At 43.8% G+C, this 16,528-nt stretch overlaps 1 protein-coding gene across 2 annotated transcripts in view; it reads right to left on the bottom strand.

Moving 5' to 3' along the window:
- RELN (reelin) overlaps positions 1-16,528 on the bottom strand; it is a 524,687-nt gene that overhangs the window by 408,775 nt on the left and 99,384 nt on the right. For both annotated transcript variants that reach the window (XM_069977829.1, XM_069977836.1), the window contains exon 3: positions 14,061-14,196. In XM_069977829.1, coding sequence (XP_069833930.1) covers positions 14,061-14,196 — 136 coding nt within the window. The remainder of the gene's footprint in view (positions 1-14,060; positions 14,197-16,528) is intronic.

Here is a 16,528-nt window from a genome sequence, read left to right as displayed (position 1 = left end):
TTAGGACCTCTGATCACGTGAGTATACCCGTGGCGCCGTCTGGGACCCGTTAGATGCCGCTGTCATGCTTTGACAGCGGCATTTAACAGGTTAAACTGCCCAGAGCGGAGAATCCTCCGCTCCGGGCAGTTCCAGGGGGAGGTCAGCTATCACGCTGACAGCTGATGCCCTGCACAGCCGCCGCCGGGCGGCAACTCATTCCGATGCGTCAGCCGTTAAAAGGCGTACGCATCGGAATAAAGCCCATTAGTGACCGCCGTGAAGAGGCAGCATGGCGGTCACTAAGGGATTAATAATACTTCTACTTTATTCTGGCATCATTTGGTAAACATATTTTACTTTTTTAGGGGTTTACAGGGCTTAGAAGTTTATCAGCAAATTGTCAAATTTTCATGAAAGTTTCCAAACCTGATTTTTTTTAGGGATCAGTTCATTTTTGAAGTGGATTTAACGCCTTCCTGTCAGTAATCCGTATATATACGTACCTACTGCACATATTCTGTGCGGTAGGAATATACATATACGTTCCTGACTTCAGGGGCTTACTGATGTGTGCGGGACTGCTGCAGTGAGAGCAGCTGCGTCTCATTAACCCCTTAAAAGCTGAGATCTATAGCGATCGCAGTGTTTAACGTACTCAGTGACAGAACAAGCTTCTGTCACTGAGTGATCGGGACACCTGCAGCCATGCTGCGGGGGTCCTGATCGCATGTACCAACAGACGTGGGTAAGTCACTTACCTCCGTCCTGTCGGATCAGCGATCCATGTATAGAGTCTGCTCTCAGGCAGGCTCTATGCACAGATTGCCAATAACACTGATCTATGCTATGCTATGGCATAGCATAGATCAGTACATGCAACCTAATGATTGCATGTTTTATAGTGAAAAAGAATGAAAAAAAAAAGTGTAATAAAAGAAAAGTTTTTAAAAGTAATAAAAACCCCTTATAAACCCTCTTCCAATAAAGGTTTAAAATACCCCCTTGCCCATTATAAAAATATAAAAAATAAATATATTACATAATGTAATATATAGCGTGCGGAATTGTCGGATCTATTAAAATATAACATTATTGTTCCCGCACGGTGAACAGTGTAAACGGAAAAAAACACACGAGGATTGCTGATTTTATTAAATTATATATTAGAACAAAATTAATGAAAAGTGATCAAAATTTTTCATTTACACCAATATAATATTAAACCTTTGAGGACCAGGCCCAAAATGACCCAGTGGACCGCACAAATTTTGATCTTAGTGTTTTCGTTTTTCCCTCCTCCCCTTCTAAGAGCTCTGGCACTCTCAGTTTTCTATCTACAAGCCATGTAAGGGCTTGTTTTTTACAGGAATAGTTGTACTTTGTAATGGCGTCTTTCATTTTACCATAACATGTATGATGGAATTCCAAATATATTATTTATGAAGATATAAATAGGTGAAATCGTAAAAAAGAATGCAATATGGTAACGTTTGGGGGGTTCCTGTGTCTACGTAATGTACTATAAGGTAGGGCTGGGCGATAAATATCTGCGGTATTTTTGTATTTTTTCTGCTGCTCCTCCACCACTGACATGCCGGCGTCTCTGCACACAGGGACGCCGGCATCAGAGCGGGAGGTGGAGGAGCAGCAGCAGGGCCCAGGTGACAATGCCGTCCGACCCGCCCCCCGCCCGTCCGAGCACCCTCACCCGTCCAGTCCCCGTCCTGCCGCACCTGTCCATCCATGCGCCCGCCCAAGTCCGGTCCCGTCCGGCGTCCCTGCACACACAGCACACTGACATTGCCCTCCCCGACACCAGTCCCGTCTGAGCCCCCCCCCCCCGGCCGGCGAGCGCTGCACATGTCAATGTGCTGTGTGTGCAGGGACGCCGGACTTGACGGGTGGGCGCATGGATGGACAGGTGCGGCGGGACGGGGCCTGGGACTGGACGGGTGGGGGTGAGGGCGCTCAGACGGGCGGGGGGCGGGGCGGGTCGGGCGGCATTGTCATCTGGGCCCTGCTGCTCCTCCACCTCGGCTCTGATACCGGCGTCCCTGCACATGTTATTGTGCTGTGTCTGTGTGCAGTGACGCCGGCATGTCATAGCTGGAGGAGCAGCTGTACCTGTAGTCCCCTCAGTAACAATACAGGGCTGTAACATAGGAGGAATAATGGGCTGCAGCAGGCAGGATAACTTATAGCTGTGTGTGGTATCCTGCCTGCTGCAGCACATCCATTCCTCCTATGTTACAGTCCTGTATTGTTACTGAGGGGACTACAGGTACCAGCATGCACCTCCCTGTATAATACTCTCCTATCCGCCTGCCATCCTTATGTGCCCCCTGTAAAGTTACACGCCCCTTTTCACCCCTCCGTATAGTCATACCCCCCTATCCGCGCCCCCCTGTTTAGTCATACACCCCTGTCCGCCCCCGTTTAGTCATACGCCCCTATCCGCCCCCCTATGTTTAGTCATACACCCCTGTCCGCCACCCCCAGACAGTCATACACCCCTGTCCGCCATCCGTATAATCATACACCCCTGTCTGCCCCTATCCGCCCCCCTATGTTTAGTCATACACCCCTGTCCGCCACCCCCAGACAGTCATACACCCCTGTCCGCCATCCGTATAATCATACACCCCTGTCTGCCCCTATCCGCTCCCCTATGTATAGTCATACACCCCTATCTGCCCCCCCTGCATAGTCATACACCCCTATCTGCCCCCCGTATAGTCATACACCCTTGCCCCCCCGTATAGTCATACACCCTTGCCCCCCCTGTAGTCATACACCCCTGCCCCCCCCATATAGTCATACACCCCTGCCCCCCCCGTATAATCATACACCCCTGCCCCCCCATATAGTCATACACCCCTGTGCGCCCTCCCTGTATAGTCATACACCCCTATCCACCCTCCCTGTATAGTCCTACACCCCCGTCCGCCATCCCTGTATAGTCATACACCCCCGTCCGCCATCCCTGTATAGTCATACACCCCTATCCACCCCCTGTATATAGTCATACACCCCTATCCGCCCCCCCCCTGTATAGTCATACACCCCTATCTGCCCTCCCTGTATAGTCATACACCCCTATCCGCCCCCTATCCCTACGTGCTGCCTGTATAGTCCTGTAACCCGATCCCAACCTCCTGTATAGTAATACACCCCAATCCATCCCCCCCATATAGTCATACACACCTATCCCTCTGTGACCTGTGTATACCCTGTAGAGGGTGTATACCTGTATATACACATGTCCAGGTCTCTGCTGAGACCCCCTAATAATGACAAATAATAATAATGATAATAGACTAACCATGGGTTGCTGCTCAGTGAGTTCTTTTTAACTTTTTTTGAATCAAAATATCGCCAGTTTGGCACGGCAAGTGGGTGTGGTTTGCAAAAAGGGGTGTGTCATAATTATCGTTCAATTATCGTTACCGCGGCTACATGTGCGATAAACCGCGATATTGATTTAGGCCAATATCGCCCAGCCCTACTATAAGGTAACAGCGACATGATAGTATTATTCTATAGGTCAGCCCGAACACAACCATATGCAGGTTACACAGATTCTCTAATGTTATATATATATATTTTTTTATGAAATCCTTTTTTTTTGGCAATTAAATATTAATAAAATGGGCCTATTGTGACGCTTATAACGGTTTTATTTTTTCACCTATGGGGCTGTATGGGGTGTCATTTTTTCCGCCATGATCTCTACTTTTTATTAATACCATATTTGTGAAGATCGGACGTTTTGATCACTTTTTATAGATTTTTTTTTATATATAATGTAACATAAAATCGGTAATCCGCGCACTTTTTTCCCTCTTTTCGTGTACGCCGTTCACCGATCACAATGACGCTTGTTATATTTTAATAGATCGGACAATTACGCACGCTACGGTATATTATATGTTTATCTATTTATTTATTTTTATGTTTTATTTATATAATGGGAAAGGGGGGTGATTTCAACTTTTATTGGGGGAGGGGTTTTGGGGTAGTGTAATAGTGTTTTGAACTTTTTTTTTACACATTTGAAGTCCCTTTGGGGGACTTTTACATACACTAGTTTGATTTGTACACTGATGATTGCTATGCCATAGCCATAGCATTGATCAGTGTTATCGGCGCTCTGCTCATTGAGCCTGCCTGTGCAGGCTCAGTGTAGCAGATCGCTGATCGGACCGCACGGTGGCAGGTGAGAGACCTCCGGCGGTCCGTTTCAACGATCGGGACTCCCCCTGTCACTTACACTTAAACGCCGCGGTCGCGCTGCAGCGTGTCATTACCGGTGAGGTCCCGGCTGCTCACTGCAGCCGGCCCCCACCTCCTATGAAGCGCGCTCTGCCCCGGAGCGCGCTTCATAGCGGTAGGACCACCCAGGGCGTACAGTTACGTCCAGGGTCGTCTTGTGACAGACTTCCATGACGTAACTCTACTTCCTGGGTCGTCTAGGGGTTAATAAAAACTAGAGATCATGGCACAAAAAATGACACCCAAACCAGCCCTGTAGGTGGAAAAATAAAAGCGCTATGGCTCTTAGAAGGTGGGGAGGAACATTGCATTAATTTGACCAGGGCATGAAAGGGCTCTTTCTAGAAGGGGTTAAGAGGCTTGAATACTAGAAACCCTGATAAGTGCTATATGGGGCATGCACAGAGGGTGCCATCTATAGAGAATGCAAAGAGTGCACACAGATGTGAGCACGCTCATTGCTCTATTAGGGTCCCATGTCAGTGTGCCTGTGCACTGGGGCTAAGGGGGTGCCAAGTTGGGTGGACAGCCCACAACCCAAGGTACTTTTAATCCGCTACTGAACCCATGTTATTAACTAAATAGGTTTCAGTGAAGTGGTTCTGAAACTAACAACGGACATTAAAGCCCCGCTGGCTTCAACAGTGTCAGCCATATTAAATCAGCTGCAGAATACTGTTGCTGCACATGAAGACCACACAGAAGGGGTAGAACTAAGGCTGAGCGAAATTGACCTAAATCAATTGTACATGTAGCGATAACGATAACTGAATGACAATTATGCCCCTTTGTAAGCCACACCCACTTGACTGTGCCAAACTGGCGATATTTTGTTTAGATAAAGTAAAAGAAAAAAAAAAAGGAATTCACTGAGCAGCGACCCGTGGCTGGGCCATTTAGTCTATTGTCATTATTTTTATTTGTCATTACTAGAGAGTATCAGCAGAGACCTGGATGTGTATATACATGTAATACAGCCAATACAGGATGTGTATATACAGACATACAGGTATGTACAAAGTACAGAACATGTATATACAGGTATACAGCTATGTACACACTACAGGATGTGCAATACAGGTAAACAGCTATGTACACACTACAGGATGTGTATATACAGGTATACAGCTATGTACACAGTGCAGGACATGTATACACAGGTATACAGTCACTACAGCACAGGTATACAGCCACTACAGCACAGGTATACAGCCACTACAGCACGTGTACATACAGGAATACAGCTATGTAAACAGTGCAGGACGTGTAAACACAGGTTCACAGCCACTACAGCACGTGTGTATATACATATAGGTATGCAGCTATATACACATAGCAGGACATGTATACACAGGTGGGCACATAGGAATAGAGGTAACATAGTAACATAGTAAATAAGGTTGAAAGAAGACAAGAGTCCATCAAGTTCAACCAAGGGAAACCATACTGTATTAATTCAGGGGAAAATGTGTAAAAATGTGCGCAAATGCCAGAAGGGCCGATGGCCTCCGGGGGCCGGTCCCGTGCTCCTCCTGACCCGGGGACTCCTTTGCCCTAACGTAGGGAAAAGGTGTCACCGGGCCAGTAGGAAGACAGGACCGGCCCACAGCGCTCCGTCTGTCCCCCGTATTATGCGCGGCTGCCGGGGATGTCACATCCAATCCCCGGCAGCGCACGCATCATAGAGCTCCCTATGCGCCTATAACTTCCGGTACGTGCCGGAAGTCGCAGGGAGCTCTATGATGCGCCAAGGATAGGACGTGACACCCTCGGCAGCCGCGCATCATACGGGGGACAGACCAGGAGGACAGAGGATCGACGGGGGAGCGAGTTGTTAGGTGATTTGTTTTTTCTACTTTATATCTTTCTATCTGCTTTTTGGGGGGAGAGAGGGGGACCATCTATAAAAGGGGGGAGAGAGGGGGACCATCTATAAAAGGGGGGCCATCTTTAAAAGGGGGGAGAGAGGGGGGGTATCTATAAGGGTAGGGGAGGGGGGGGCATCTATAAGGGTAGGGGAGAGGGGGCCATCTAAAGGGTAGGGGAGAGGAGGCCATCTATAAAAGGGGGGAGATAGGGGGGCATCTATAAAAGAGGGGGGCGAAAGAGGGGGGCCATCTATAAGGGGAGGGGGAGAGGGGGGCCATCTATAAGGGGAGAGGGAGAAGGGGCCATCTATAAGGGTAGGGGAGAGGGAATCCATTTATAAGGGGAGGGGAGAGGGGGTCATCTATAAAAGGGGGGAGAGAGGGGCCATCTATAAAAGGGGGAGAGAGGGGGCCATCTATAAAAGGGGGGAGAGAGGGGGCCATCTATAAAAGAGGGGAGAGAGGGGCCATCTATAAAAGGGGGAGAGAGGGGGCCATCTATAAAAGGGGGGAGAGAGGGGGCCATCTATAAAAGGGGGGAGAGGGGGGCATCTATAAAGGGGGAGGGGAGAGGGGGGCCATCTATAAGGGGAGGGGGAGAGGGGGGTCATCTATAAGGGGAGAGGGAGAGGGGGGCCATCTATGGAGGGACATATACTATAGGGGATGCACAGAGGGTGTCATCTACTATAGGGGAACTACACAGAGGGGGGCTCTCAAGTAGATGCACATGGAGCCATCTATATGGAAGGATGAACAAGGGGCCACCTATAAGGTGGCTACATAGAGGGGGGGCATATACTATAGGGGATACACAGAGGGGGGCCATCTATGAGGAGGCTACATAGAGGGGGGCATATACTATAAGGGGGTCACATAGAGTCAGCCTACCTACTAAATGAGTGTAAAGCGGCCAATACAGATGTGCAGTTTGTAGAGAGATGAGGATGGTGCCAGAGTGTGCAGCCTAATATGTCTGTCTGGCAGATTCTGTGGATTTGTGGCACGGAGAAGTTCTAATGGCCCAGGGCAGATGGAGAAGAAAAAGAAAAGGGAAGAACTCTGATCAGAGAAGACATCCCCTGTGAGTCACCTTATGTAACTGTACTGTAATGTATATGGTTTACAGAACCTGTGTGGAGCTGGGTCTACCTCTATATAACTGTATGAGGTGATATTGGTCTTTTTAAAGTGGATTTTATTCAGTAGCATTGGCGACATTAGTCAGCATGCGGTGGTATTAGTCAGTATGCGGGGTTATTAGTCAGTATGCGGTGGTATTAGTCAGTATGCCGTGGTATTGGTCCGTTTGCGGTGACATTGGTCAGTATGCGGTGACATTGGTCAGTATGTGGTGGTATTAGTCAGTATATGTGATGGTATTAGTCAGTATATGTGATGGTATTAGTCAGTATGCGGTGGTGGTGTTAAACTCAGCATGGTGACCGGGGCCGGAAGCAGTTTGTACACCGTGTAGTGGTGAGGACCTGTAACTGCAGCTCAGTTACACTGTACAGAGACAGAAGCTTCTGACCCCATTTACTGTGTTATTACCTGTAATTCCAGTCATGGCTGTGATGATACAGCATGTAGCCGTGCTGCACTCACAACATTGTTTCATAACTTTTCACCGCGCGGCGAGTGGGCCTGAGTGCTCTGAAATGCCAGGGCTGATTTTCAGTCCCAGTCTGGCCCTGGCTGGCACCACAAACAATAGTAGAAGGAGTGATAGTTTTTACAACCTAAACAGCATGCAAAACTACCAACAAATAAATGGCTGGATAAAGTAAACTGCTTCCCAAACTATATACAATCTTTATTTATTTGACATATACTGTATATGCGAGGGACAAACATTTAAAATCATTTAAAAACATACACATTACTATTCACCGGTTCCAATCCAACACGGTAAAAACTGACCTATCATAGACAAATGCAGGGAGCAGCAGCATAAATAATGAAAAAATAACAATTATCATTTCACTATTTGTATTTAGTACTTAATTCTTTTTGGATATTGGGGTATTAGGATTAATGGTCTGAGTTTCATCACATTTTGGTTATTTTTTAATTATTTATTTATTTTTAATTATTTATTATTCATGCATTTGTCTATGATAGGTGTTGGTGTTTTACCGTATTGGATTGGAACCGGTGAATAGTAATGTGTATGTTTTTAAATGATTTTAAATGTTTGTCCCTCGCATATATGTGAAATAAATAAAGATTGTATATATTTTTCTACTATCAGGAGGTGCAGTTTACTTTTTCCAGCCAATTTTTTGTTGGTAATTAAGGCAAAACCCCATATGAGGCAGATGACAATTGCCCCATCACAGGGAAAAAATTCCTTCCCGATTCCAATGGCAATCAGAATAATCCCTGGATCAACATATCACCGGAAATCTAATGCCCATAACTTGTAATATTATATCTTTCAAGAAAAGCATCCAGGCCTCCCTTGAACTTATTTAATGAATCGGCCATGACAACATCATGTGGCAGAGTTCCACAGTCTTACCGCTTGTACAGTAAAGAACCCGCGTTGATGTTGATGGTGAAATCTTCTTTCCTCTAAACGAAGAGGATGCCCCTTGTCATGGTTACAGACCTAGGAGTAAAAAGATCACTACAAAGATCTCTGTAATGTCCATTCATATATTTGTACACTGTATTCCGATCGCCCCTAAAACGTCTTTTTTTCTAGCATAAATAACCCCAAGTTTGATAACCTGTCTTAGTACTGTAACCCACCCATTCCCTTAATGACCTTTGTTGCCCTCCTCTGCACCCCCTCCAGTTCTGAGGTGTCCTTCGTATATACTGGTGGCCAAAAGTGTACACAGTATTCCATGTATGGTCTGACCAGTGATTTATAAAGAGGCAAAACTATGTTCTCATCTTTAGCATCTATGCCTATTTTTATGCATCCCATTATTCTATTAGCCTTGGCAGCTGCTGCCTGGCACTGATCACAAAAGTTGAGTTTACTGTCCACCAATACCCCCAGGTCCTTTTCGGAAGCAGTTTTACCCAGTGTTTTATTATTTAGCACATAACTGTACTTATTATTTCTTCAGCCCAAATGCATAACCTTACATTTATTCACTTTAAACTTCATTTGCCATTTCACCGCCCAAGCCTCCAGCTTCTCCATATCCCTTAGTAATATGATATTATCCTCCTCGGTGGTGATTACTTTACCCAGTTTAGTATCATCTGCAAAAATGGAGATTCTATTCTGTAGCCCCTCTACAAGATCATTAATAGAAATAATAAAAAGAAGTGGACCCAACACTGACCCCTGAGGTACCCCACTAGTAACTAATACCCAATTTGAATATGCTCCATCAATGATCACCCTCTGTTTTCTATCACTCAACCAGTTACTTTCCATATGCATATGTTTTCCCCTAGTCCCAGCATCCTCATTTTGTAGACCAACCTTTCATGCGGCACAGTATCAAATGCCTTTGAAAAGTCCAGATACACAACATCCACAGCCACCCCCAAGTCCAGTCTATAACTGACCTCTTCATAGAAGCCGATCAGATTAGTCTGACAGGAGTGATCCCTCATTAATCCATGCTGGTGCTGTGTTATAAGATTATTTTCATTAAGATACTCCAGTATAGCATCTCTTACAAACCCCTCAAATAATTTACTCACTATAGATGTTAGACTTACGGGCCTGTAGTTTTCAGGATCACTCTTTGACCCCTTCTTGAATACTGGTACCACATTAGCTATGCGCCAGTCCTGTGGAACACTCCCTGTCATTATAGAATCTTTAAATATTAGGAATAATGGTCTGTCTAACACAGTACTTAATTCTTGCAAAACTCTAGGATGGATACCTTCTGGGCCCGGTGACTTATGGATTTTAATGTTTTTAAGGCGTCTCTCCACTTCTTGTTGGGTTAGGCAGGTGAGATTTATGGGAGGATTTACATTATCCCTAGTCATGTTGTCTGTTATGGGATTCTCCTCAGTGAATACAGTAGAGAAGAATGTATTTAGTAGATTGGCCTTTTCTTGTTTCTTATCATTTATTGCACCCCTTACAGCTGTAGTTAGCCACATTGGTTTTCTCCTATTTCTACTACTTTTATTCCCATATGGTATGTGTCGTTCACACAATTTACCCAGGACTCCCTTAAATATGTCCCATTTCTCTTGTGCACTTTTATTTCTGAAGACATTGTCCCAGTTTATGTCCCCAAGGTCCTCTCTTAGTTTTTGGAAATTAGCCTTCCTGATATTTAATGTTTTTGTAGCCCCTCTACTAATCATTTTATTGAAGGATACTTGAAAACTTACTATGTTATGATCACTATTTCCTAGGTGACCCCAACCTCTATTTTTGAGATTCTGTCTGGCCTATTGGTTAAAATCAGGTTCAGAAGTGCTCCCCCTCTTGTTGGTTCCTGTACTAGTTGGAAAAGGTAATTATCTTTTACTATTTCCAAAAACCCACTTCCCTTGCTGGAGGTGTATGACTATGCGGGGGGGGCACATAGAGATAGGGGTGTATGACCATAAAGGGTGCACGGCCCACTGCAACTCTCAGCAATGCTCACGGGGAATGCTGGAAATCATAGTAATCAGCTGCCATGATAGTTCAGCCAGATAAATATTTTTGGTAGAAATTTTACAATTCTCAGCAGGGCTCACAGTGAATGCTGGGAGTTGTAGTTTAACTCTCTTGCATGATAGATATTTCATTAAAGGGGTTATCCAGCGCTATAAAAACATGGCCACTTTCCCCCTACTGTTGTCTCCAGTTTGGGTGGGGTTTTGAAACTTAGTTCCATTGAAGTAAATGGAGCTTAATTGCAAACCGCACCTGAACTGGAGACAACAGTAGGGGGAAAAGTGGCCATGTTTTTGTAGCGCTGGATAACCCCTTTAAAGATGTGCAACTTGTGGCCAACTACAACTCTCAGCAGCAGGAATCTCAAAGAATGCTGGGGGTTGTAGTTAAACCACCTTGCATGGGATAGATATTCCATTACAGATATGCAACTTGTGGACCTCTACAACTCTATTTAGGGATCCTAATGGATGCTGGAGGTTGTATTTCACTCAACTTGCATGATAGATATTTTATTAGAAGTGTGCAACTTCAACTCTAAGCAGCAGGGTTCTCAATGAATGCTGGGAGTTTTATTTCCACCAGCTTGCATGATAGATTAATAACTAGATATTTGATTGACAGAAAAATATAACCGCAGCACTCCAGTTGAGGTGAATCAAACGGTGAAAAATTTATTTTGAAGCATCACATTCGGACTGTTTCAGTCTGAATAGAAGGACTGAACCGTCGCTGCTGTTTTTCTGTGTGATGCTTTGAAATAAATTTTCACCGTTTGATTCACCTAAACTGGAGTGCTGCGGTAATATTTTTCTGCTATATACGACACCGGTGGATCTGGTGATACCGCAGGCACCCGCCTGCATTATTTAGCATCGAGTGCCGCGTTATTTTCAAATTTTTTTGATATTTGATTAGAAATGTGCAACAACAACTTAAGCAGGGATCTCAATGAATGCTGGGAGTTGTAGTTCAACCAGTTTGCATGATAGGTATTTCATTGAAGGTCTGTAACTTGTGGCCCAGTGCAAATCTCAGCAGGAGCAGCAGATCTCCCAGTGAATGCTGGGAGGTGTAGTTCAGGAACAGCCTGCAGAGCATTGCTCCCTTGTGTAATAAGAGCCCCTTTACACAGTGCAGCTCCGGCCATTTCTATCACTGACCCACTCCTCTTTTCCTCTTTTTTGCTGTCATGGGGCTTTGTGTTCAAAACTATCCTGATCTCAGTGTCAGGCAACTCCCGGTAACAAGGAGAGAAGAAGTGGGGATGGTCAGTGTGTAGGAGTTGGCGTCCCCTGTACTGGATGCCATGGGGACGCTCTAACACGCCTGGCCGTAGTGGGGGCGCGCTCTGACATGCCAGGCCGGCCCATAACAGATGCCGGGGGGGGGGCGCTTTGACACGCCAGGCCATAGTGGCCGCGCACTGATATCCCAGGCCAGGCCGTAGTGGGGGTTGGGGGCGCTCTGACACACCAGACCGTGCCGTACTGGGGGTGGGGTGGGGGTGGGGGTGCTTTGACACTCCAGGCCTACTGGGGGCTCTCTCTCTGTCAAGATGTGCTAGGTGCTCCGACACATGCAGCGCTTACAACTCAGGCAGGGACATAGAAATACCTAAAATACCGTCCTGGCGAAGTTGAGGTCGGTTAACTGACGCCAGAGATGGTATCTGTATTTTTGCGGTATATTGCCCAGCCCTAAGTAGAACAGATAATCACACTTTGTGGAAGATGAGTCAGTAAAGGCATGCCACAGAAGACCACTGCCTTAAAAAAGGGTCACAAGTGAACAGATTAAAATTAGTAGGGCCCCCTGTGCCTATAATTGCCAACAAATTTAAAAAGGTGTAAAAACAATATATACCACAAGGGCCTACATAACATAACATAAGAAAAGAAAAAAGAGACTAGAAACTGGAAATGCCCCAACAGGGCAGGACCATCACAAAGGCCTACACAGGTTATAATACAGTTAGGGCTGTATTTGCCATTAGGAGGGCAAAAGTGTTGATGGGTGGGCAGCACTTGAGTAAAAAAAAAAAAATAATAATAAATTAAATAGGTTAATGAATAAATTTAAAATACACAAATACTTTTGAAGTAGCTGCTGCCACCGTGCTGTGGCCTGAAGAAAAAAAAAAATCTAATTGAATCCACATTCATCAGAGCTTGCGGTGGGTTTGGCCATCAGTATAAGGCTTATGGAGCTCTTGCCCGCAACCCCTTTGTTCTGGTAGAGATAAGCCACAGCTAGAGGTTTCTAGCTGAGGCTTAAAAGGAACCAATAACCACCAAAATGTCCATAAACCTAAATATATGTATGTAAAACAGAGTAGCAGAGCCGGCAGCAAAGGACTCAATTCATACACACACAAAGGCTAGTGAATGAATGGACAAGATACATCAGACAATTCTGGCCACAGAATAGCAACAGCGGGTTGCACAGACACAATCCAAAGGTGGTAAATGTATGCAGGTAATAAGAGAAGTCGGCACCAGTCCAGTTCCAAATATTAGTCTATTTATTACAAAAATTTTACATGCACAAAGTAAGGAGGGGAACACAGGAGAGCCCCAACAACAGCAATTTTGCTGTGTGAACATAGCCTAATATTTAATGTAAAATATCAGACCTTAGTTTGGTATCTGAGACTCCATTAAACCCTTTATGATGTTCTGGACCTTGATGCCAGAGAAAAAATGTCATTATCTGAAATGAAGTATTCTAAAGGCTCATTGATAAAGTAGGCCCAGCTGCAAAGAGTCACATAGTTTCGGTATGGAGCAGCAACTAAAAAATACAAACCAAGAAACCAAGCCATTTTAAATGGTCATAATAGAATATTCAAATACTAAGATACCAAATATTCCAATTTTAGATCTGTTACACAATGGATACTGGAGTCGAAAATACTTTATTGGGTTTTGCTGAGTGCATTATTCTAGGAGGGAAAAATTGCATTGCATGCAGTACTATTTTTCCATCAAAAATACTGCAGACTCTACAATGAAGGCTCCAAAGAAGACTTTTAGAGTAGCTTCACACGTACCATATCGCAACGGATTTTCTGCTGCGGATCTGCAGCAGATTTGACTAAACGAATGAACACAGCATCAAATCTGCACCATCAAATCTTTTGCGGATCCGCAGCAGAACATCCGCTGCCATAAGGTACATGTGAAGCTACCCTCAATGTAAATGTGAATAGTGCCTACTGTAAATACATTTACAAAATAAATTCAACCTCACTAAAATAAACAATAGCATTACTAAAAGTAAATTGTACCCTGATCACTGTTTAATAAAAAGTTACTTCTAATGTTGAGGAATTTACTTACATGAAGTTGACGCATCCTGTTCCAGCAGGTGGAGCGATCCATACAAAGCTGAGGTTGGTTGTTGGCAGGTGGCTTATGTGTGAAGCCACAACACTGCACATAAACTGAGTTCCAAATTGGTGGTCAGACATTATACCTGTAAAAATATAACAAATGGCCAATGAGGTACTTTTTCTACATTCAACGGAAAATTATGAGCTCCACTTTATCTTCAATGTATCTCACCCACTGATTTACATAACATCTACAATACGTATTTCCAATAAAATGGTAGTTATGAGTTTTACTAAAACAACTTAATGTCCAAAAGTGTCCCCTATAATTCCACTCACTAAAGGTGAGTCACTGAAAACAGAGTACTATTAGTAGCTCAAGATGTCACAACCCATTGAGAGGACATATTGTTTTACAACCTTACAGAATTCAAAACATATATCACTGAAAGATTAAAATTTTACTTTTTTATTATTTTAATGAATACAGGTAAAAGTAAAGTTTTATCCTTTCAATTATTGTTTTGGTTGTCTTATATGTTAAACATATTTAAAAATGTTAATGATGTTAATTATAATACAAAATTTTAATAGTTTTTAAATAATCCTGAAATCTTCAAGCTTCCATTCTCCCTACTAAGCCTAAAATGATTTCTATTTTGTATGAGATGATAGGGATGTCACATCACATCCAGACTAATTGTAATAAAAAGTGATCAAAAAGTTGCATATACACAAGTAAGGTACCGATAGAAAGTACAGATGATGGCACAAAAAATGACACCTCACACAGCCCCAAAGACCAAAGGATAAAAGCGCTATAAGCCTGGTAATAGAGTGATTTTAAGGAACATATATTTGTTAACAATAGTTTGAATTTTTTAAAAGCCATCAGATAAAATAAAAGTTATACAAGTTACATATCGTTGTAATCGTATTGACGTGAGGAACATATATAACAAGTCAGTTTTACCCCAGGGCGAACGCTGTAAAAACAAAAACCCTCCAAATAAAAAAAATGCATTTTTTTTTTCAATTTCATCACACATTTAATTTTTTTCTGGTTTTGCAGCATACTTTAGGCAAAGATTAAGCCTGACATTACAAAGTACAATTAGTGGTGCAAAAAATAAGGGCTCATGTGGGTCTGTAGGTAAAAAAAATGCAAGCGCTATGGCCCGGTCAAGTTAAAATCTTTGAAAAACATCAACAAAAATGCCATGGTGTTTTGTTTTGTTTTTCAAAAATGACAGCGTCCAGATGTTAGCTGGAAGTCAATGGAAGCTTACGATATGCCTTACATACATGTCTTTTGGTGTGGCATTTTTCTCTCCTTGGCCTTTTTAAGGCTCTTAAGGTTAAGGTTTTTTTTTCTCCACTGTTTTTGTCGCCTTTTGTGGTCCAGCAGCTAGGTCATGTGATGGCGGAAGTAAAAAAAAAAAAGGGTCAGCACACAAAAACGTCTTAACCACAAAAAAGATCATTCACACATAAAGTCGAAACCGACAGAAAAAAATAGGATTTTTGGGGGGTACCTCAAAAACACTAGACAAATAGGATGTGTGAGGGCACCCTTAGGTCTGTAGGAAAAACTGTTTTTGTGGAAAGTACATTGCTCCCATGAAACATTCTTTAAATAACTCAATGGGGTGGCATTTCCCATACTAGTCTTCAGTAAATTCTCATTGACATTGGAATCTAAAGCCTTGTTAAGAGGCACACGCCACCTAACAAATCTGTCACTGAGGCTGCTGCTCAAGCACTGCATGCAGAAGTCTGTGCTAGCTCCAAGCTAAACTAAATAGTTTACAGTACTAGCAGGAACTACCATATATTTGCTGGGCCATGTAGGCCCTTTACCCCCTTTTAGGCTAATCCCCAGTCCTGTCTTTTAATATGGTGTAAATATTATGATAATTTCCTCCCAATGGTATTACTCAACAATACTGAATGGTACTTTAAAAGGCCACATTGAGGCCCTGATAAAATAAGAATAAGATACAGGACACCCAGACATTTGTACAGTAGGTCCAATCTGAACAATAAATCAATGCACTGTGTTTCCTTATTAAGAGAATTCAGAAAAACCTTAAAAAGTTCATTATCTTTTCACTCTAGGACAGACATACAGTGGTGCCTTGGATTACGAGTATTATCCAAATTGGATTACGAGCATCCAAATCCCTCTTAAACCAAACCAAATTTTTCCATGAGAAATTATTGAAATGCAAACAACTGGTTCTACACCCCAAGCATGAGGATGGGAAACACAAGGGCTGACAGAGACTGCAGGGAGTATGAAGGAATGAGCAGGGCAGATGTGGGCGCATAAATGCAGCACACTCTGTCCGGGGAGAGAGGGGTTACAGCTATAAAGAGATTACCTCCACAGTCCTGTCCCCTGATGTAAGCCCCAGCCTGAAGTGGATCTGCTATGATTTGGAAGGTGAGGAAGACTTCCTCGGTCAGAGTACA

Source organism: Dendropsophus ebraccatus, chromosome 1 (assembly GCF_027789765.1).
Source record: "Dendropsophus ebraccatus isolate aDenEbr1 chromosome 1, aDenEbr1.pat, whole genome shotgun sequence".
Lineage (NCBI taxonomy): Eukaryota > Metazoa > Chordata > Amphibia > Anura > Hylidae > Dendropsophus > Dendropsophus ebraccatus.
This window is presented reverse-complemented; position numbering and strand designations above follow the sequence as displayed.